At 39.7% G+C, this 24,807-nt stretch overlaps 1 protein-coding gene across 1 annotated transcript in view; it reads right to left on the bottom strand.

The window, feature by feature from the left end:
- Positions 1-24,807, bottom strand: part of Nf1 (neurofibromin 1) — a 244,887-nt gene that overhangs the window by 167,088 nt on the left and 52,992 nt on the right. The window contains 6 exon segments of the mRNA XM_059271304.1: positions 993-1,067; positions 2,047-2,169; positions 2,996-3,169; positions 9,162-9,319; positions 10,037-10,112; positions 10,339-10,406. Of these exon segments, the coding sequence (XP_059127287.1) occupies positions 993-1,067; positions 2,047-2,169; positions 2,996-3,169; positions 9,162-9,319; positions 10,037-10,112; positions 10,339-10,406 (674 nt within the window).

The following is a 24,807-nucleotide window of genomic DNA, read 5'->3' as shown; positions in this document are numbered from 1 at the left end:
AGGCACAGGGCCAGGCTAAAGAAGAGAACTACTGTTCTAAAATGCTATTAGCACTCCACAAAGCAAAATGAATGTGTCACTAGGTGACTTTATCAGCAGGCATTTTCCCCTGCAAGATATCTTTTTAAAAGGAGGGGTAATATTTAGTTTAATTCAATATATCCAAGGCAAATGAAGAAGTGGAGGTTATTTTGAATTTGCAAGTCATAAAATGGAATTTAACTATAAATAGGACAAATACACTAAGGTATCAGTGATCAAAGACTTTAAGGGACAATGGCAAAAACAAAGTGAGCAAGTTATTCATAAATGTAACATATCTGTCAATGGATAAAAGTAAGCAAAGAACATCCAAATACAACTGTTCCTAAAAGGAGCACAATTTTACAAAGTCTTTAGTCCTTAAAAATCTAGTCAGGTTTTACTGTCTGCTTTTTACTTCATACACTCGTTATCACAAATACCTAATGAATTCACTCACTTTCACTGATATGCTTTTGTATCTTGTGAATATATCTTTTAAAATGTTTGCATTTTATTCTAATTAAAGAGGATTATAATCAAATAAGGTTTTTCCATTTTGTAAATATGCCATACTAGGATACATTATAATTATTCTTCCTTTAAATGTAAGTGGTAAGATAGTAAATCAGGATGTAACAAATGCTTTGTTATGAAAGTACTGAATTATATTTTCAATGGCATTGCTCTCAACAGGTTTTGAACTTTAAATGACAATATTTTTAGGCTTACTCTTTCCAAAAGAATCTATGAACTTCATCCCTCACTATAAAAGCCTCAGGCTAAGACCAAACAAAAACTACAGCTGTATATCAAATGTTGGTATTCACCTCAGAGAAGCTTCCTGGTTTATATAAAGTTCTAAGTAAAAAACTTTTGTTAAAACCAGCATCTTCCTTAAAAGTGGAAAAAATATATAACCAGAAAGAAAAATTACTTTTTCAGTAATATAGAATACCTTTTAGACTTACATTGGTGATGATGCGGTGGAGGGAGTTTACCAACACATAGTGAAATGTAGATGGTGAATTCTGAGCCAGGCAGATCTTTTGGGGGGGGGGGGGGAATCATTAATACAAAAAAGACAAAAGAACAGCAAAAAGTTAAATTATTTTCAATAAAGTAAATTTAAGGTCTTGAAATTAGCATCAATATAGAATATCACAAAATACTACAAAGAGGATAGAGAGCTATCTCAAGGGTTAGGAGCATTGGCTGCTCTTGTAGAGGACCTGGGTTCAATTCCCAGGACCCACACGTCAGCTCACAACTGTCTGTATTCTAGTTCCAGGGGATATGCCTCTTCTGGCCTCTGAAGGCATCAAGCACATACAAGGTACACAGACATACATGCAGACAAAATACCCAGATATATAAAATAAAAATAAATCTAATTTTTTAAAAAAAGAAATACTAATAAAAATACACCTATTCATCTTTATAGTCTCTGCATTTTATACAAATAACTACATCAGCACTGGGCCGAGCTCCGGGAGTCCTGGTAAAGACAAGGAGGAAGGATTGTAGGAGCCATGGGGGTCAAGAACATGATGGGAACCCACAGAGACAGCTGACCCAATCCTGTGGGAGCTCAGGGACTCTAGACCAATAACTAGGGAGCCTACATGGGACCAACCTAGACCCTCTGTATGTGGGAGACAGTTGTGTAGCTTGGTCTGTTTGTGGGGCCCCTAAGAAGCAGGACCAGGATCTGTCCCTGGTGCGTGAGCTGGCTTTTGGGAACCTATTCCCTATGGTGGGATGCTTTGCTCAGCCTTGATGCAAGGGGGAGGAGCTTAGGCCTGTCTCAACTTGATATGCCATGCATTGTTGATACCCATGGGAGACATTACCCTTTCTGAGGAGTGGATGGGGCTGGTAAGGGGTGGGGGGAGTGGGGGGAGGATACAGGAGGAGAGGAGGGAGGGGAAACTGTGGTTGGTATGTAAAATAAATTTTAAAAAATTTAATTAAAAAAATTATAGCTTCATCAATAAACATGATTGTACAAACCAATTTTCTTACCTTAAAGTGTTGGTTGTTGTGAGGGCTTATCCGAAAGCAAGAGACAAGACAGTCAATCATGAGGTCCACATCTGCAGGCTGACTGCCTCTAGAGAATGGTTTACTTGGATTAAAAAGCAGGTTCTATAAAAATCCCAATAGAAAACAGTGGCCTTTAAATAGTCATCAAGTATTTATTTCTTTAACAAGGCATATAAACATAATCAACACTATACACATCGATTACAGTAAACTATAGTTGCCAGAAAAAGCACAAAATACTGGTTACTATAGTTTGTCAATATCATATAAGACTTATTACATATGATTCCTCCCAAGCCAAATTTCTACATTAAGACTCAAGTACTTACATATTAAGAAAACTGTTGCTGGCCGGGCGGTGGTGGCGCACGCCTTTAATCCCAGCACTCGGGAGGCAGAGCCAGGCGGATCTCTGTGAGTTCGAGGCCAGCCTGGGCTACCAAGTGAGTTCCAGGAGAGGTGCAAAGCTACACAGAGAAACCCTGTCTCCAAAAAAAAAAAAAAGAAGAAGAAAAGAAAAGAAAACTGTTGCTAGGCAGTGGTGGTGCACACCTTTAATCCCAGCACTTGGGAGGCAGAGCCAGGAGGATCTCTGTGAGTTTGAGGCCAGCCTGGTCAACAGAGCGAGTTCCAGGACAGGCTCCAAAGCTACACAGAGAGACCCTGTCTTGAAAAAACGAGAGAGAGAGAGAGAGAGAGAGAGAGAGAGAGAGAGAGAGAGAGAGAGAGAGAACTGTTGCATATCATCCTTCATGTTCTCAGTGTAGACTAATGAATGAGCACAGGAACAACAAAAGCAGGTCCTTTGAACTTATCAAAGTTACCTCCAAATTTAGAGCTAGAAATCCTCTTTAGCAGAACAGTCACACTAGCAGTTTACCTACATAACTTCCTTGAAGTCTACAGACGGGAAAGAATAGCATATTACCTTAAGGTCAACCACCATGGACTGCACTAGGAGGAAGATGACAGAGTTGTCCTCCCAGTTGATGTAAGTGCTCGCTTTACACAACTTCACACAAGCAATGGCCGCACTCTCCGTCAGCTGCCTGCTGCCTCCGTGGCCGGCAAGTGCTTTCCGTAGACTGTCCAGAAATAGTTTCTACAGAATTCAATTTAGGAAGACAAGAAATCAAGTTTACACTACTGTAGACTTAGCTAACAAAGTAGCTAATGATGGATTAAAATTCAAACTATAAGAAGGAATGGTTTATATTTGGCTTTCATTTCATATTTAAGGAGTCATCACTTAATCTTTCTTAAGTTAAAATAAACACAAACACAAAACACTTTTCTCTACTTTCTCTGTTGACTTTCTATAGGAGTAAAAGAAACATTCCTTCCTGTACATTTGAACTCAACATTAGAGTAGGTTTATCATATCTTCCTTTTGAGTTATCTTTGAGGCTTAAATATATGACTGCCTTGATTGTGGTATATGTCAATTTATTTCATAATTTTCTACTACTCTAGAGTATATTCAACATTCAGCCTTTTAAATAATATACTCAAAAGAATTCTGTTGCTCTAAATTTCATTTCCAGAAATTAAAAAAACAAAAACAAAAACAAAAACCAGCTTTGCCATGGGCTATAGATGAAGCCAGCTGTGAACAAGATGTTTCCTAAGAGCACAGGGCCCTACACAGATCTGGACAAGGATGGAGGCAGCACCAGGGTCTTGATGAACTTGGCAGCTAACGAAAAGTCAGTCCTGCAGATTAACATGATACTGAAGACCTCTCTGATGATGCCCATGTCCACTGAGGTTGTTCAGTCACCTGTGTGCTGCTTTTGCGATGTGTCCTAAACTGTTCGGGACAGGGTCAAATGGCTATAGAGGCCTTGTGAAGATCACTAGGAAATCAGAGCTAACCAACCAAAGGAGGAAGATGGTCTGAACCAACTGGATGAGCTGATCATCACCAAGTGTGCCAGCCCTTTGTCCTTGTATGCTTCAATTTTAAAAAGCAGCACCAACACAAAAAAATAAAAAATTAAAATAAAAAATCCAGGGCCAGGGCAATGGTTCCGTGGTTAAGAGACCTTGCTACTCTTCCAGAGAATCGAAATTCAGTTACCAGCACCCACACTGAATGGATCCTAACTACCTGTAACTCCACTTCCAGAGGATCTTATGCCTCTATGGGAATGCACATGTACACATGCACATATTTTTTAAATTTAATAATAATAAACCAAAAAGTCTATCTTGTTAAAATATTCATTTGATTTCATGTGTATGTTTGTGTGCCTGCTTGTTTGTATGTATACCATGAATCTGGTACTTGAGTTATAGGCAGTTGTAACCCACCCAATGAGTGCTAGGACACAAACCTGGGTACTCTGCAAGAGCCATCTCTCCAGCACCTAAAATTACATTTCTGTGATTTCAATCCCTCTTTGTATCTTATAAATTTCTTTCCTTGGTTTTTCTGCTAAATGAAAACCTCAGACCTCCACCTTGTCTCCATATATGTCTTCAAACCTATCTAACATTTCAAAACTAAACTCACCCAAAAACTAGAAGAATATATATTCTTAAGGGTAAATGGTGCATAGTTCCAAAACGAACCACGTTAGGTCAATAAACAAGTCTTAATATATTGAAAGAGGTTAAAATTAAACAACATGTCACTTCTGATAAAAAGGGGACAGAAACTGGAAAACAGAAGCATATGGAAAACTAGAAAATTCACAAATATATAAAAACTCACCGAAGTCACAAGTAGATAGTGAATGAAAGGAAAAAATTCATCAGGAAAAGGAAATCAGAAACCCTTTCAGGTAAAATAGTGTAACACATCAAGCAAAGGCAGCACTGAGTAAAGCTCCAACCCAGGTAAAGTAGGAAAGCTCTCAAATCAGTAACTCACAGGACTAGAGAAAAAGAGCAAGCTAAGCTCAGATGACGCACACGACAGAGATATTAAATACTGGAACAGAGATCAATTGAACAAAATATACAATAGCAGTGGAGAAAAAAAAAGTTGACTTTAAAAAAGTCAACAACATTTACAAATTTGGGGGGTAGATGAGGGGCAGTGGCTGGAGAGATGGTAGAAGAACTTGCTGTGCAAGCAAAAGGACCTGAGTCTGGATCCCAGAACCATTTAAAAGAATGAACATGGCCACTCCTGGAAGTCAAGTGCATTAGGGGATGGAGACAAAAAAGTTGCTGAGGGTTATTGATATCAGTCAGTTCTCGGTTCAGTGAAAACGCGGCTCACAAAGTAAGGCTTAAAGTGATAAGCAGGCCACCATGAATGTGTACATATACCACACACATGTAGACAGACAGACAGAGAGCACTTGTGCATGCATGCAGACTGAAATTCCTAAAGTCAAAACTAAATGTGGTAACATTACAGATTTTGAAAAACAGGACTATAAAATACTATAAAAATCGCCGGGCAGTCGTGGCGCACGCCTTTAATCCCACACTCAGAAGGCAGAGCCAGGCGGATCTCTGTGAGTTCAAGGCCAGCTTGGTCTACAGAGTGAGATCCAGGACAGGCACCAAAACTACACAGAGAAACCCTGTCTCAAAAAAAACAAACAAAAAAAAGATATAAAAATTGTACACCAAGCCGGGCGGTGGTGGCGCACGCCTTTAATCCCAGCACTCGGGAGGCAGACGCAGGTGGATCTTTGTAAGTTCAAGGCCAGCCTGGTCTAGAGAGTGAGATCCAGGAAAGGTGCAAAGCTATACAGAGAAACCCTGTCTCGAAAAACCAAAAAAAAAAAAAAAAAAAAAAAAAAAAAAGAAAGAAAGAAAAGAAAAGAAAATTGAATCAGTAATGAAAGATTTCTCAAAAAAGAAAATTCAGAATCTTATATTCATTTTGTAAATTCTACCAACTACTTTAAGAATTAGCACCAATCCTTCTCAAATAGTTCTAAAAAAATTAAAGAGAAAGGCACACTTCCTACTTCAATGTGTGAGGCCAGCATGCTGCCTCAGATCTATGCCTACTCAGATCTATGAAGCTAACAAGTATCTTGATTCCAAAGCCAAATAAAGACAGTTCAAATACAGACCAATCTCAAGGGAAAAAAAGAGAGAAAACACACACACACACACACACACACACACACACACACACACACAGAGCAAGCCAAATCCAGTAGTATTTTAAAATACTTTTTCAGATTATTTTATTTTATTTATATGTATAAATGTTTTGCTTGCATGTACCTCACACCATGTGCATGCCTTGTGCCCTCAAAGGCCAGACAGAAGAGTGTGTCAGATCCCCCAAAACTGAAGCTACAGGTGGTTATGAGCTGCCATGTGGGAACTGGGAACATGAGTTTCCTCAAAGATAAACCAGTGTTCTTAATTGATCAGAGAATTTTAAGATGAAAATCTTAAAATAAAAAACATGGAAATTTTTCAAAGACAAAACCTCCATAAAGCAATACACACAAAAGACCTTGGAAAAGGTGATCAATGTGTCAGTTTAAGTATGGATTGCTATATACTCTAGGTCTAGAAATAAGTATAAGTAGCCTGTTGTGATATAGTGTATACCCTAATAAACTTATCTGAGGATCAGAGGACAGAGCCAGTCACTAGATTAGACATAGAGGTCAGGCAGTGGTGGCACACACCTTTAACCCTATCACTTGGGCGGCAGAGATTCATATGGATCTCTGTGAGTTCAAGGCCACACTGGGAACAGAGCCAGGCATGGTGGCATACACCTTTAATCCTTACTGGGAAGCACACACACCTTTAATCCCAGCACTTAAGATCTCATGTCTTTGCTTAGGAAGGACACATGCCTTTAATCCTAGGAAGTAATAAGGCAGACACAGAAAGTATATAAGGTGAGAGGAAACAGGAACTCTCTCTCAAGAATGAGGACTTCGTAGAGGTAAGCAAGTGGCTGTGACTTGTTCTGCTTCTCTGATTTTTCAGCTTTCACTCCAACATTTGGCTGTTTTTTGTTTGTTTTTTTTTTTAATTAATAAGATCTTTTAAGATTTATGTTACACTAGCCGTCTTAAAACTGAGGGTAGGGCTGGAGAGATGGCTCAGAGGTTAAGAGCACTGACTGTTCTTCCAGAGGTCCTGAGTTCAATTCCCAGCAACCACATGGTGGCTCACAACCATCTGTAATGAGATCTGGTGCCCTCTTCTGGCCTGCAAGCATACACGCAGGCAGAACATTGTATACATAATTAATAAATAAATCTTTAAAAAAAAAACCAAAAACAGAGGGTAAAAGCCAGGCATAATGGTTCAAGCCTTTAATCCCAGCTTCAGGAGGCAGAGGCAGGTGGATCTCTGTGTTTGAGGCCGGTCTGATCTATAGAGTGAGTTCCAGGACAGCCAGGGCTACATATTGAGATGAGACTCTGTCTCAAAAAAAGCCAAAGATAGATAGATGGATGGATGGATGGATGGATGGATGGATGGGTGGGTGGGTGGGTGGGTGGATGGAGAGAAAAGGTAAAAGTGGCTTTTTCCAGTGAGTGCCTGTGAAATTTTCTTTGTCTGTGAAATGTAGAGTGAAATTTTCTTTGTTTCAACTTACTAAGTTTTCTTTCTTTCTTTTTTACACTTATTTATTTTGTGTATGTATCAGAATGTACCAGGGCATTTGTGTGGAGGTCAGAAGACAACTTGTGGGAGTCAATTCTTTCCTTCCACCATGTGGGATCTGGGGATCCAACTAAGGTGTCAGCCTTGGTGGAAAGTGTCTGAGCAGTTTCTTGGGCCATTATTAGTCTTTTTAAAGATTTATTTGTATTCTTTTCATTTCTGTGTAGATGTATGTGAGTGAATGTCATGTGTATGTATGTGCCCACAGAGGCCAGAAAAGGGTGTTTGATCCCTTAGAGCTGGAGTTACAAGAGGTTGTAGCTGTGGATATCGATGGCTCTGTATGCTGTGAATGTGTTGCTCTGATTGATTGATAAATAAAGTGCTGATTGGCCAGTAGCCAGGAAGAACGTATAGGCGGGACAAAGAGAGAGGAGAATTCTGGGAAGAGGAAGGCTGAGTGAGGAGATGCTACCAGCCACCACCACAATAAAAAATAAGATGTAAAGTACCAGTGAGCCACAAGCCACGTGGCAACTTATAGATTAATAGAAATGAGTTAATTTAAGATATAAGAACTGGATAGCAAGAAGCCTGCCATGGCCATACAGTTTATAAGTAATATAAGTCTCTGTGAGTTTACTTGGGTCTGAGCGGCTGCAGGAGCTGGGTGGACACAGGAAAACTCCAGCTACAGGTTGTTAACTGCCTAATGTGGATGCTGGAAACTGAACTCAGGTCCCCTGGAGGAGTAGAAAGTGTTTTTAGCCAATAAATCATCTCTCAAATCCCTAGGTTTTTGTTTGGTTTTGGTTTTTCAAGACAGAGTTTTTCTGTGTAATAGCCCTGGCTGTCCTAGAACTCACTTTGTAGATGAGGCTGGCCTCGAACTCAGAGAGATCTGACTGCCTCTGCCTCCTAAGTGCTGGGACTAAAGGTGTGTGCCACCACCACCTGGCTAACCCCTGATTTTTAAATTAATGTTAATAAGCAAAAGTCAAAGGAAAATTTGGGAACACCAAAACCTAATGATTTTTGTCTAATTAGGTTACTTCAACCCATAGAAAAGATTGAAACTTTAAATTTACATTAATTTTGCAAATATTAAATTGTTAGGATAGTTATGTTTCATAATGAAAAAAATCTATTAAATAATATTTCTAAAAGTCACCATGAAGCTTTAGAAAATGCATTGTTAGCTATGTAATTTATTTGGAAATAGCCAGCCAGTATTCAATTTATACACATAAATATAGTTAAATTATAAATCTCTAAATATATTTTAATGATGAATAAAGCAAAGAACAAGTTTAAGTAACAAAAATTATCTAGTTTAATTACTCAGTACTAAACCCAACAGAGTTCAGAGCCTTCCAGTCATTGATTATATTATTTATCCTTCTTTCAAATAAAATAACTTATGAATGAGTCTCTATTAAGATCAACCAACTGCTCGACCCAGAAGGGCTGTAACTAAAATGTATGCCTTGAGTAAAACAAGTGCTTCCTATCAGGAAAGGACAGAAACCTTTTGCCCTCCTCACCTTATTCATGTTGTTCTCATCAACGGCGTCCTTGGATATGTCCTGGATTATCTCTGGACACAAAATGAGGAGAATGATCTGTAGCGGCCACACTGCTGCTTTCCGTTTGGTGCTTTCAGCAAAACCATCCACCAAGTCAAACAGCTTTTCTGCACACTCTATGTGAAAATACAAACATTAGATGATCTTAGTAGATAAGAAAACCCTTAGCATTAAATTAAAATCCAGAATTATCAAAAACAAAACAAAAAACCAACAACCAACCAAATAAACAAAAAAACCCAAGGATCACAGTTTTAAAAGAATGTATGATCCATCCTAGAAAAGTCCCCAGTTTACAATGGCTTTATATTAGGGTCTTACAGAAGGAACAAAAAATTGACAGTTTATCAAAAGAACTTTCAGTTCCCAAGGGGTCTCTATTCTCTGCTATGCAGGTATCACCCCAAAATTTCCCCCCCCCCCCCGGAGCTGAGGACCGAACCCAGGGCCTTAAGCGCTCTACCACTGAGCTAAATCCCCAACCCCCCCCAAAATCTTATTCAAAATTAAAAATAGTATTTCCTCATCAGATATACCTACCTAACTCAAATAAGTCCTAAAACACACACACAAGTGCTGTGAGACAGCCATCAATATTCAATTACAACATGAAAGACTAGAGCTTGATGTAAAACTTATTTGCTCAAAGGAGAAAGGGCTGGAAAAAAATGCAGAATTAGGAGAGGAAGCTTACAACTCCTATTTGGGGACAGCTGATGATAGACTATAGAAAACCACCTTTATAACAAGGTAACCTGAAAAGCACCACGTTTTACTTCTGAGAGCTTAACAAAGGTAAACACCCCTTCACCCCACACAGTCATTCAGCTTACCAGCCATATCAGTCTGCGGAATTTGGTACAGCTTTGTAAATTCATCCGGATAGTTTTCTACCCAGTTCCAAAAGGCCTACGAGTAACAAAATATATGCTTTTATAAGAAAGTAGTCAATATTTCCAATATATTAAATAGCATAGAACTGAAAGTTTCTTCATAAGGATACTGTAATGCGTACTTCCCATTATGGTGGTGTGAAACTACCACACAAGTCTTGACTTTCTTATCTTCAAAATATTAAATACAGCAAAATTCATAACTGAAACAAAATCTGAGTACCCAGGAGGCTGAAGCTTACCTTTTCTAGGCTGTTTATAATGGCTAATTGTGCGATCTTCTTCAGGGCTTTAAATTTAAATGCAGTTTCTAAAGGGAAAAATTTTGTTTTATTAACTCTCAGTTATTTAACACAAATACAATTTAGAAATACTATAAAATAATTTTGTGTACTATTTCGCTTCCAATATTATTAACAAGCAATTTAACAGTAAAAATAAATATAAATCACAAACTCATGAGTTACATTGATAAAGACAGAAAAAAGTAAAAAGCAAACATGCCTTGAACTTCAAGTTTTCCCTTTGCTCTATTTTTTTAAATTGGTTTACAAAAAAAAAAAAAAAAACTATAAACCATGGGGATAGAAAGATGGCTCAGTGGTTAAGAGCACTAGACACTCTGCCAGAGGACCTGGGTTTGATACCCATCACCCACATGTGGCTCACAACCATCTGCTCCAGTTGCAGGGAAGCAGGAGCCCTCTTCTGGCCTCTGCAAGCACCAGGTACCAGACACTAACATGGTACACAGACACATGCAGGCAAAACGCCCATGCACATGAAATAAAAATAATACATCTTATTTTTTAAGTATATTTAAAAAAAATAGAAGCCAGTCATGGTGGCAACATCTTTAGTCCTAGCACTAGGGAGGCAGACACAGGTGGGTCTCTGTGAGTTTGAGCCTGGTCTACATAGTAAGTTACAGGGCCACACAAAGAAGCTCTGTCCCAAAAAAAAAAAAAGCAGCAACAAGAAGAAAAAAAAAAAAAAAACAACAACTCCAGGGGCTAGAGATAGTTCAGCAGTCAAGAGCAGTGGCTGCTATTTCAGAGGACCTGAGTACAGTTCCCAGCACCCACATGATGGCTTACAACCATCTGTAAATTCAGCCTCAGAGGATCCAACATGCTCTGCTGGCTTCTGAAGGCATTGCAGCATATGCACAGATATACACATAACAAATCTAAGAGAAAGAGAAGAGAGGGAGGGAGGGAGGAAGAAACTGGCTATTTAAATGTTTTCCAGTTGCACATCTAAGTAATTTCTAATATTTCAGTATTAAACAGAGCACTGATAAATATGTGGACTTATATAAAGCTTTTTCCATGTAATTATTTTCTACAAGATAGGCAATTGTCTACAAGTGTCTAGACAAGGAGACAAATACTTTCTAGGGACTCTTGATAAAATCTTCAGAGCTGCTTTTCAGAAAAGTTGTCCACTGAGCAACATACTGACCATCTCTGTGACATCCTTGCCATTCCTGTCTAGTAGGACAGTTTTAATTCTGCTAATCTGACAATTTAAAACAGATTACACTTTATCTTTGAATTCTTTAATTAATTTAAGTTACTATGCAAAGAAATGGGTATCGTTATGGCATTTCATGAATATATGTCGTTATATGTTGTTCTCCATCATCATCCCCACCCTACTCCCATGTTCTCTGCCTCCTAGCAGGCTTCCTTCCTTCCAAACCAGGCAATCCACCCTTCTGCGTTCAAGCTGCATGTATTCCATTACCCTCTCTGTTTCTCCCTCTCTTAAGATCTTCTCCACCCCTCATGATCCACTTTGTAGCCCCCGCCACACACACTCCTTTAAATCTAGGTTCTATGTAAAAAAGAAAGCATGATTTGTTTGTCTGAATCAGGGTTATTTAACTTATTTAACTTAACAATGATTTCTAGTTCCGTTTTCCTGAAAATGTCATGACTGTATTTTTCTTTACAGCTGCATAAAAGTCTGTTGTGTATATATAGCATTTTACCTCTTTATTTCATAAAACATGGTTCATTGATTCTATTTTTTTTTAATAAAAATATAAAGGAGAAATCTGGCCAATCAACACATAACTGTCACCACATGAGAAGGCATTTCACCAAACTCTGAGTCAAAGAACATAAAACCATTTCTTTCATTGTGACTACAGTAATTGTCTATACTTTTCCATTAAACTATTTTTTAAAATTCCACATGTTCTCATTGTTATCTTCTGTTCCAGTTACAGAACAATGCAAAAGAAGGAGGTTGGTTAAAATAACCCTCCTAGGCAGTTTTCTGCTGGCATTTCTTTGCAATCTGAGATTTGTGGATCACACTACCCCTGCCTTGATAAGTGAATCTAACTCCTCACCACAGACTGTAAGTTGCAAGTGACACTGAATGATACACTTCCTTGTGAAACCCTTGGAAGCATTTAGCCACCAACTCCAATGCCTCAGCAGTGAGGTACTCCAGAATCACAGCACTGTGCACAGCAGCATCTATGGATATGTGGATATGGCCCACAAGGAAGTATACAGCCCAGCTCTCTATGAGCAAGAAACTAGCCTTGGCCTTCCCACTAGCCTTTCCAGCCTTCCCTCCCCTCTGCCACACATATGCCCACTGTTGTAGCCAGGACTACTCACTGTACCACATTTTCTGTATCCATTCTTCTCTTGATAGATATTCACTCTGGTATCATTTCCTGGCCACTGTGAATAGTGGGGCAGTAAAAATGGATGTACAAGTATTTCTGTGGCTATACAATCTAAGTCATATGGTCTATTACTAGTTTTCTGAAGAACCCTCCAAACTGACTTCCACAGTGCCTATTCAAATTTACATTCTCAACAGCAGCAAATAAGGATTCCTCTTGCCCCACATCCTCATCAGCATTTGTTGTTCTTTGTTTTCTTGATGACAGCCATTTCAATTGAGGTGAGAAAGAATCTCAAAGCAGTTTTAATTTACATTTCCCTGATTTCTAAGAACGTTGAACACTTTTTCCAAATATCCACAGGTCATTTGTATTCCTCCTTTTAATAGGGGGACTGTCTATTCAGTTCATAAGCCTATCTATAGACTGAATGCTTTTAGTGTTCAATTTTAGCAGTTCTTTATATAGTCTAGATATCAGTCCCCAGCCAAATGTAACATTGGCAATTTTTTTTCCCAAGTCTAAGTGACTTCACTCTAGTGACAGTTTCCTTTAGTTGGCATGTAATTCTATTTGTCAAATCTTGGTATTGTTGCCTATGCTATAGCTCTTGACAGAAAATTCTTGTCTATGACCACATAATGAAATGTTTTACCTACATCTTCTTCTTACATTAAGGTTTTTTTGGGTTTTTTTGTTTGTTTGTTTGGTTGGTTGGTTGGTTTTTCGAGACAGGGTTTCTCTGTGTAGCTTTGCGCCTTTCCTGGAACTCACTCCATAGCCCAGGCTGGCCTCGAACTCAGAGATCCTCCTGCCTCTGCCTTCCGAGTGCTGGGATTAAAGGCATGTGCCACCACCGCCTGGCTTACATTAAGGTTTTGATATACTGAATTTATTGTTGTGGAATGTGAGAGACATGGACTTATTTTCATTCCACATGTAGAAATCCAGTTTAACCAGCAACACTTGTTAAAGGGGTACCTTTTCTCCAATCTGTGTTTCTGACAGCTTAAATCAGAAACTTAGATAGTGTGCTGGCTAATCTTGGTGGTCAACTTGACTACACCTGGACTCAACTAAAACCCAAGTAGTTGGGCACACCTGTAAAGGGTTTTCTTGATAGGATCATTTAATGTGGGAAGAGCCACCTTAAATCTGGGCCACATCTTCTGGTGGCAGCCTACATAAAAGGACATGGAAGAAGAAACTTTTTGCTTTTTGTCTGCTTGCCTCACTCCTTCCTGTTGCTACGGTAATTCCTTCACTAATGGTAGAACCTAACGGCACTGACTGGTAAGGGGTGGGATCCTCCCAAACTTGAGATGGAGATGTATAGGAGGGCCCTACATGAAGCGAGGCTGAGGATGCTGAATTCTCATATTCTGAAGGGTTTGTCTCACCTGAAGAAGTAGTCACCCCACTCCTAGTGGGGGATGCATCCCCATCCCTTGAAATATTTCCTTCTGGACCTTTGCCTAAGGATATTAATCTTTCATTTTCTACAAACTAGCAGTGTCTTTCCCTTAAGGAGAAATACAGGCAAGACAATGTGCCCACCAAGAGTAGCCTATAAACTATAGCCAGAATCAAGGTTAAGCAGGCTCCTAGAGGTGAAATTCACAAGAAGGTGTGCTACATCACTAAAGAGGGGAATATGTGTGGGAATGGACTCTTAAGGATGTGAAATAATGGTGGAGAAACATAAAACTGGATCAAGCTGAGTCTATTGATATGGACCCACCGAGTGAAGGTCCTAAGTTTAATACTGAAGTTCTCATGGTTTAAAAAAAGGTGTCAGAAGTTTGACTGGTCGACTGAAGCACTAGCCATAAGGCAGTCACTGAAAAGGAACTAGTGATACCTGGTGTCCCTTAGCTAGTACTGACAAAGAGATTTTATGGCTCAGAGAAATTGCAACAGTGGGTTTACCATATAAAACCTAATTCTCCACAATGGAAAGGCCCAGAAGACAGTCTCCTCATTAATCCTATAAAACACAAAATTGTAAGAGTGGGAATAAGCAATTTGAAAATCTTTGTCATAGATCTTTTCCTTGTGCCAGATCCTTAGGTTGGAGATACTGATGCTCAATTAGAAAAGTTAAATGTGATGGGCTTTATTGGGCCCCCAGAGTAGCAGAGGCCAGGTAGCAGCACTGAATTGCCAAAGGCAAGGAGAACATATTGACATATGGGCAGCACAGACAAAGTGATTTTAGGATGGCATGATTCCTATGGCCCTTTTGTACTGGCTAATCCGTCATGGTGTTTCCAGGAATGAATTAGATAAAAAGCCTACTATGTGTTTATTGTACATCTGTGTAGGCATAAAAATTCTCAAACAAAGAAAAGAAAGGCTACACTGGATAGTGGCAAGACGGAATCTCAGCCTATGAACCAATTTCCAGACTTGAGCTAGTTTGCAGACCCAGAAGCCCTTGAATAAGGAGAAGGGCAGGTCCCCCTGAGGACCTTACTAAAATAATTCAAAGTTCTACTGTTACCCTTTCTTCCATCCTTTCCTAAGGGACCTATGACCTTTTGCAAGGGAATTGTACTCTGAGAAAAAGGAAACAATCAGACTTTCCAGGATCTACTGGATACTGGTTCTAAACTGACACTGATTCCAAGAGACCTCAAATAGTACTGTGACCCTCCAGTTAAAGGAGGGGCTTATGAATGTCGGGTGCTTAGTGGAATTTTGGCTGAAGTCCAACTCCCAGTGGGTCCCCAAACTCATCCTGTGGTTATTCCCCAGTTCCAGAATATATAATTGGGATAGATAGACTTAGAAGTTGGCAGAATTCCCACATTGGTTCCCTGACCTGCAGACTGAGGGCTGTAATGGCTGGAAAGGACAAATGGAAGAAACTGGAATTGCCTCTACCAAGGAAAATAGTGAACCAAAGAATACTGCATCCCTGGAGGAATCAGTGCCATCATCGAGGATTTAAAAGATGCAGAGATGGTAGTTCCCGATACATTTTCCTTTAACTCTCCTAACCAGCCAGTGCAGAAGATAAGTGGATCGTAAAGAAATACAATTGACTATCACAAACTTAATCAAGTAGTAACTCAAATTGCAGCTGCTGTACCAGATGTGATGCCATTACTTAAATAGATTAACACATCTCCTGGTACATGGTATTCAGCTATGATCAAATAAATGCCTTCTCTCAGTACCTGTCCATAAGCACAATCAGAAGCAATTTGTTTTCAGCTGGCAGGGTCAGTAGTATACCTTTACAGTTTTACCTCAAGGGTATACAACTATCCAGTCCTATGTCATAACTTAGTTTGAAGGGATATTGAGCATCTCTTTACAAAATATCACACTGGTCCACTATATTAATGACATTATGCTGACTGAACCAAGTGAGCAGGAGGTAGCAACCACTTTGGACTTGTCGGTAACACTTATGCACATTGGAAGAATGATAAATAAATCCAAAATTCAAGGGCCTTCAACCTCAGTAAAATTTTTAAAGTTCAGTGGTGAGAGGTATGCAGACATATTCCTTCTAAGGTGAAAGATTAAGTTATTGCATTTTGCCCTTCCCACCACTAAGAAGCACAAAGCTTAGTGGGCCTATTTGGATTCTGAAGGTAGCATATCCCTCATTTTGTTTTGTTATTCCAGCCCATACACCAAATAGCTCAAAAAGCTGCTAGCTTTGAGTGGAGCCTACAGGAGAAGGCTCTTCAACATATCAAGGCTGCTGTGCAGGCTACTCTACCAGCAGACCCAATGGTACTTAAGGTAACAGTGGCAGTTTAGAGCCTTTGGTAGGCTCCTCTAGGTGAATCAGAGACAAGACCCTTATGATTTGGAAGCAAGGATCTGTCATCTATAGACAATTATTCTCCCATTAAAAGACTGCTCTTGGCCTACTACTGAATGGGCCACCAAGTTATCATGCTATCTGAGCTATCTATCATGAGCTGAGTATTATCTTGACAACCAAGCCATAAAATAGGACATGCACAGCAACAACTTATTATCAAATGGAAGTGGTATATATTGTGATCAGGACCAAGTAGGTCCTGAGGTCACAAGCAGGATACATGAAGTTGTCCAAACGCTATGGTTTCTATTCCTGTTACAATGTCTTCTGCTCCCAAGCATGCCACCTATAGCTTCATGGAGTGTTCCCAACAATCAGTTGACTGAAGAAGGAAAGTTTAGGGCCTGGTTTACTGATGGCTCTACACATTATGCAGGCACCACCCGAGTATGGACAGCTGCTGCATCATAACCCTTTTCTGGTATAACCATAAAAGATAGCAGAGAGAGAAATCTTCATTGTGAGGAGAACTTGGAGCAGTACATATGGTTGTACATTCTGACTGGAATGAGAATGGCCAGGTGTGTGACTGTTTTCTAACTCATGGGCTGTAGCCAATGAATAGGCTGGATGGTGGGACTTGGAAGGAGCATGGTTAAAAAATTAGTGAGAAAGACAACTAGGGAAGAAGTCTGTAGACAGATCTCTAAATGGGCAAAAGATATGAAGATATTTGTGTCCTATGTAAATGCTCATCAAAAGGTGACTTCAGCAGAAGGGGAGTCCAATAATGAAGTAGAAAGGATGACCCATTCTGTGGACAGTCGGCCTCTTTCCCCAGCCATCCCTGTTACTGTCCAATGGGCCCATGAACAACGTAGCCATACTGGCAGAGAAGGAGGTTATGCATGGGCTTGACAACATGGACTTCTACTCACCAAGGCTGAGCTGGCTACAGCTGTTGCTGAGTGTCAGATCTGCCAGCAGCAGAAACCCAACACTGTGCCCCTGATATGATATGGCATCATTCCCCAGGTGACCAGCCAGAGACTTGTTGGTCGTCTGACAACACTGAACCAGCTCTTCCATAGAAAAGGCAATGCTTTGTCTTTACTAAAGTAGATACTTATTCTGGTTATGGGTTTGCCTTTCCTGTATGTATTGCTGCTGCCAAAACTACCATCCGTGGACTTACAGATTATCTTATCCACCATCATGGTATTCCATATAGAATTGCTTCTAACCAAGGAACTCACTTCACAGCCATAGAAATATAACAGTGGGCTGATGTTCATGGAATTCACTGGTCTTAGCATGTCCCTTATATCCTGAAACACCTGGTTTGATAGAATGGTAAACAGCTTTTGCAAGACCCAGTTATGATGTCAATCAGGTGACAGTACCCTGGACGGATGGGGCAGGTTTCTCTAGTGGCAATATATGGTTCAGTTTCTTGCCAGGATTCACTGGTTGAGGAATCAACAGGTGGAAATCAAAATGATTCCACTCAATATTGCTTCTAGAGAGAGCCCCACTAGGAAGATTTTTGCTTTCTGTTACAATGACCTTAAGTCTGGTGGCCTAGTAGTTTTTGGTGGGGTAGCGGGGAATTCTGCCTTAGGCATAACATACATTCCATTGAACTGGAAACTCATACTTCTTCCTGGCTGCTTTGGGCTTCTGGTGCCTTTAAGGCAACAGGCTAAAAAAAAAAGTAACAGTGTTAGGAGAGGTGATTGATCTAGACTTCCAAGAAGTAAGTGGATTGCTTCTCCAGTGGATGTAAGGAAAGCCATGCTTTGGTATAGGAGATCCTTTAGGGAGTCTCTTGGTGCTACTGCTTCCATAGCCATCGTACACCAAAGATCAGGAACTTTCTAAGAATTCACTAGGACTCCGCCGGGCGGTGGTGGCGCACGCCTTTAATCCCAGCACTCGGGAGGCAGAGGCAGGCGGATCTCTGTGAGTTCGAGGCCAGCCTGGGCTACCAAGTGAGTCCCAGGAAAGGCGCAAAGCTACACAGAGAAACCCTGTCTCGAAAAACCAAAAAAAAAAAAAAAAAAAAAAAAAAGAATTCACTAGGACTCCAGCATCCTATTGGGACTGCTGAGACACCTAGTCTCTGGACTAAACTACTGGGTTCTTGGCCCTTAAGTCAGGAAACCACCATTGTTGGACCCCGACCACCACTTTGTAAGCCACTCTAAAAAAATCACCCACAATATTAATTCTGCAAATCCATGAGCATTAACAGTGTCTTCTATTTCTTCAGTGTCTTAAAGGGGTGTGTGTGTGTGTGTGTGTGTGTGTGTGTGTGTGTGTGTGTGTGTTTGTGTGTGTGTGTATGTGTGTGTAAGGCCAGAGGAAGTGTCCTACTCTTATCACTTTCTACTCACTACTTTGAGACAAGAATCACACTGAACTTGGAACTTGGTTGGCAGCCAGCAAGCCACAGCAATCTTCCTATCTGTCCCACAGCAATGGGATGAGCCCAGGGCTATGCTTGGCTTTCTTCACATGGGCACTACGATAGGAAACGCCCTTAGCAACTGAGCTATCTTTCCAGTCCCTAAAGGTTTTCATTATAGAGGTCTTTTACCTCCTTAGTTAGGTTTATCCTTAGGATTTATTTTGGTTTTGGTTTTGTTTTTTTGTTTGTTTTTTTCCTGAGACAGGGTTTCTCTGTGTAGTTTTGGTGCCTGTCCTGGATCTCGCTCTGTAGACCAGGCTGGCCTGGAACTCACAAAGATCCGCCTGCCTCGGCCTCCCAAGCGCTGGGATTAAAGGTATGTGCTACCACTGCCCGGCCTCCTTAGGATTTATTTATTATTTATTTTGGAGCTGTGGGTTTGTTTTTTAAGCTATTGTGAATGGAAATCTTTTTCTACTCTCTTGGTAAGTTCATTACTAGTACTTAAAAAGCAGCTGATTTTTAAAAATAATTTACTTTTATTTTATTGTATTTCCCTTGCATGTATGTCTGTGAGGGTGTCAGATGCCCCTGGAAGTAGAGTTACAGACAGTTGTGAGCTGCCATGTGGGTGCTAGGAATTGAACCCAAGTCCTCTGGAAGAGCAGCTAGTGCTCTTAAGTGAGCAGCTCATTTTTGTACATTTTTATCTCCTGCTCTTTTTTTTTTTTTTCTTGTTTTCTTGTTTTGGTTTTTCGAGACAAGGCTTCACTGTGTAGCTCTGGCTGTCCTGGAACTCACTTTGTAGACCAGGCTGGCCTTGAACTCACAGAGGTCCACCTGTCTCTGCCTCCAGAGTGCTGGGATTAAAGGCGTGTGCCACCACAACTGGCATTCCTGCCCTCTTGAAAGCATCAGGTCTGAGAGTTTTCTGGTTGAGTCCTTAGGATCCTTCTTTTCTTTCTTAACAAAAAATTGTATTTATTCACATTTTATTATGTTACTTTATTATTTTTGTTCTTTGGATAATTTCATAATAATATGTAGTCTAATTCTGCCTACTGACCACCTTCATCCTCTCTTATTTCCCTATTACCCCATTACCCACTACAAGTCCTTTACACACATTCACATTTTCTTGTTTGGTGAGCCACTGAGTTTAATTAGGGTCACCTGTGTGACCATGGGTTTGCTACTACTTATCAGAGCACGGTCAGCTCATCAGGTGGTATACAATAGAGGACATTATTTGCCCCTCCCCCCAAATCCATTAGTAGCTCATAGTTAAGTAAGGAAGGGTAGGGCCAAATGGGCCCTTCAGAGATCTATGACTGACTGTTGACAGAGCCAGTCTTGTGTAGCTCCATTGCTGACAGCTGCTGTGAGATCATAATTGGCTGTGTCATGGCCACAAGACGGCACTTTACAGCTCTTCTTATTATCTTCCAGCTCTTCTATTCTTCCCATTCCTCCTTCCACATGGTTCCTTGAGCCTTAGAGGGATAGGGTAGTTCTTTGCAAGACTGACAGCACTTGACGGCCACTTAGTCTCAGTATCTTGAGCAGCCATGCATCTCTACATTTACCATTTTTCATTACAATGTTTCTTTAATTAAGACTCAAGAGTAGTGTTTAATCTATGAACATAAACATAGGTACTTTTAAGGCTGCTTGGTGCTGTATCAATTTAGCTAAACAATAATAGTAAGTTCCCCTTTAGGGCCAAAGACCTCAGTCTTGAGTTTTCAATCAGGTTTACAGTACCATGGACTCCCTCCCTCTTGTGGAGCAGGTCTCAACACCAATCCTAGAGCACAGCTATGCCACGGCTGCACCGCTGGGCACAGCTTGCCTGCATATTGGTATTATTAGTTGGTAGAGAGCTCAGTGGTGCATGACTCGTTGACGCCTTTCTGCACTGCACCTTCCAGCACGATGGCAGCTAGCCAGCTCCCCCCTTAGCTCCAGTTGGAAATAGAAAGATTGTGCTGCCTCAACACTGGGATAATTTGACTTTTGCTTTTCCATTTGTATTCCTTCTAATGCTCTTTCTTGACTTATTGCCCTAGGTAAGACTTCGAACACTATACTAAATTCAAAAGAAAACTGGTAACTTTTAAGTTGTTTTTTGTTTGTTTGTGAGGCAGTGTCTTATTATATACAGCTCTAGCTGGCCTGGAACTAGATCAAGCTAGGCTTAAACCACAGAAATCCACCTGTCACCTCTGCCTTCTAAATGCTGGCATTAAAGGCCTGAGACTGGGAACCTTAATCTCTTTCTAGATTTTGGAGGAACTGCTCTTAATTTTCCCCAAATTAGTATAATGTTGGCTATAGGCTTTATTCATATGTACTCTATTTATTATGTTTTGGTGTGTTCACTTTAATCCTGCTTTCTTCAGAACTTTTATTACGAAAGGATGCTGAACTTTATCCAAAGGCCTTTTCTGTATCAATTGTGATGATCATGTAATTTCTGTTTTTAAGTCTACATGCTACTTTACTTCTTGTTTTATGTATGTTAAACCAATGTTGCATCCCTGGGATGAAACCGATGTTCTAGAATTTTGTTTGCTAGAATTTTGTTCAGAATTTATCTAGAGTTTTCTTTCTTGTTGTGTCCTTATCTAGTCTTGGTATCAGTGTACTGTTGTCCTCATAGAATAGTAGTGTTCCTTTCCTATTTTTACGGAAAGGTGTTCATTTTTTAAAATTACGTTTAAATTCAGCAGTGGAAACCATCTACTCCTGTACTTTTGTTGTAAGACTGCTTCAGTCTCTTTGGTTGCTATGTATCTGTTGAAGTTGTTTATACCATCTCGACTTAATTTTGACAGTTCTAAGAATTTATTCATTTCCTCTATATTTACCAATTATTTAGAATATAAGTTTTCAAACTATATCCTGTTTCTCTGTATTTCCCTGGAACCTGGAATGACCTCACCTTGTTCATTTCTAATTTTACTAATCTGGGTCCTGACAAGCTAGGGACTTGTGAATCTTGTTTAATTTTCCAAGAGCCAACTCATTCTCCATTTCATTAATTTCTGCTCTGATCATTATGTCTGGCTGTCCACTGCTATTGGATTTGAACTGTTCTTGCTTTTCTAAAACCTTGAGGTATACCATTAGGTTATCTGTGGTCTTTCTGATTTTTTTTAATAGTAGGCACTCATGGCTATAAATTTTCCTCTTAAAACTGTCTTTCAAGAAAATTCAAGGCACCATCATCACACATCAAACTTGTGTACTAAATTAAAAGACAAAAAAGCAAGAAAGCTTTTTTGTTTTGTTTTATTGAGACAGAGACTCTCTCCATAATCCTGATTCTCTGGGAACTCACTCTGTAGACCAGGCTGACCTCAAACTCACAGGGATCCACCTGCCTCTGCCTCCCAAGTGTTAGGACTAAAGGAGTGCGCCACCACGCTTAACCAGAAAACAATTTTTTTTTTTTAAAGATTTATTTATTATGTATACAGTGTTCGGTCTGCAAGTATCCCTGCAGCCCAGAAGAGGGCACCAGATCTCATTACAGATGGTTGTGAGCCACGATGTGGTTGCTGGGAATTGAACTCAGGACCTTTGGAAGAGCAAGCAGTGCTCTTAACCTCTGAGCCATCTCTCCAGCCCCCAGAAAACAATTTTTAAAAACTGCCTTTGCTGTATTCCAAAGGGTCTGTTAAATTGCGCTTCACTTTTGATTCTAAGATTTTTCCTTCTGTAATACCTTATTCATGCATGTTTCTGTGTCGGTGCCACGTGTGGCACAAAAGAGGGAGTTGGTTCCCATGTAGCTGGAGTTCCAGGCACCATGTGCCACCTGATATGGAGGTTGGGAACTCAGGTTCTCTAGAATAGTAAGTACTCTTAAACCCTGAGTCATCTCTTGAAATGTTGATTCTAGAAATCTTTAAACCTCATCCCTGGTTTTGTTTTTTTTTTTTCAATGATTTACTCATCATTCAAGAATGTACTGTTGGGTCTCCATGCATATATTTGTTTCTGTAGATTTGTTTGTTTGCTACTAATTTCTGGTCTTATTACATTCTAGTCTTGTGTTAATTCTTTTATATTTGTTAAGATTTGATTTGTGGCCTAAAATGTGGTCTGTTTTAGAGAAGGTTCCATGGGCTTCTGAGAAGACTGTGTATTTTCTATTTGTTGGATAGCATAATCTGCATATGTGTGTTAATTTATGTTTGTTGGATGGCATAATCTGCATGTGTGTTAAGATCATTTAATTTATGTTGTAGTTTAACTCTGAGGTTTGTTGATTTTTAGTTTTATGACTTACGTGCAGAAGAGAGCTGGTTACTAAAACGACCCACTTTACTTTATCAGGACTTTTCAGACATTTTCTGTCTATTGGTATTTTGTTAAATGAAATTGGAAGCTCCAATGCTTTTACATATATATGTAAACTTGCATGGGATATATAATTATTTATCTTATTGATGAATTGCCCACGTTATTTATGTATAATGGTCTTCTTTATCTCTTCTGGCTAGTTTTGAAGTCTGCTTTATCAGATCTCAGAACAAATACATGAGTCTGTTTCCAGCTTCTGTTTGCTTCACAGATAGTTTTCCAGCCTTTGACTCTCAATCTGCAGACAACTTTATTAGTGTAGTATTGTTACTTTTCAACAACTGAAAGGCTGTCATTTTTAATCCAGTAAGCCAGCCTGTATCTCTTCATTGGTAACTGAGACCATTCATATTTAAGGTTATTATTGAGAGACATTGTTAATTCCTGTAATTTTGCTGGCTGCTTTTTTGGTTGGATTGGGTTACTGTTTCTTATTTACTTTCTCCCCTGTTGGTACGAGAAGTTTGCTGGTTTACTGTACTGAACATAAAGGGTTCCTTCCTCACTCTTTGTTCATTGCTTTCTCTCAGGAAATGTATTCTTTTTTTTTTTTTTTTTTTTTTTTGATTTTTCGAGACAGGGTTTCTCTGTGTAGCTTTGCGCCTTTCCTGGAACTCACTTGGTAGCCCAGGCTGGCCTCGAACTCACAGAGATCCTCCTGGCTCTGCCTCCCGAGTGCTGGGATTAAAGGCGTGCGCCACCACTGCCCGGCTATGGAAATGTATTCTTTCCTATACTGTCATGACTGAGGCTGTTTTCTTTCATGTATCTTCTGCAATGCTGACTTGATGGTCATGTGCTTGTTAGTCTGTGCTTGTCTTGAAAAATGTTCCTATTTCCCCATCCATTTTACTTTTTAACTATTCTGTGTTTAATTATGTGTATGTATGTATAACCATATGTGGGTATTTACACGGTAAGACCAGAAGAAGGCATTTGTAATCCACCTGACATGGTTGCCAAACTTGAGTCCCCCCCCAAGAGCAAGATGTGCTCTCAACTGCTGAGCTATCTCTCCATTCCCTCTCCATCAAATTTAAAAGATAACTTTGGTAGAAATAGTAATCTTGGTTGGTAGATATTCACTTTCAGGACTTGCAACATATCATTCCATGCTTTTCTGACTTAGGGTTGCTTATCTAATGTTACCTCTGTAGGTGAAATATCATTTTCCCCTTAGAGCATCTAATATTGGTTCCTTACTTTGTATTTTTCACATCTTGATAATACATCATGGAGAGATACTGTGGTCATGTTTATTTAGGAAATTTTCTGTTTCAAATTTATTCAACACATTCTTCATACCTTTAATTGTTTCCCTCAGCTCCTTCTATGCCAGGGAGTCACAGATTTGGTCTCTTCATCAGATCCTAGAGCCCTTGACACTGTGTTCATGCTCATATTTTTTCCCTGTACTGATGTTTCAGTTCAGTATTTAATCAACCTTGCTGTCCATCCTTGATATTCTTTCTTATGCTTAACTAGCTGTGCCTGTA

Source organism: Peromyscus eremicus, chromosome 8a (genome assembly GCF_949786415.1).
Source record: "Peromyscus eremicus chromosome 8a, PerEre_H2_v1, whole genome shotgun sequence".
NCBI lineage: Eukaryota > Metazoa > Chordata > Mammalia > Rodentia > Cricetidae > Peromyscus > Peromyscus eremicus.
This window is presented reverse-complemented; position numbering and strand designations above follow the sequence as displayed.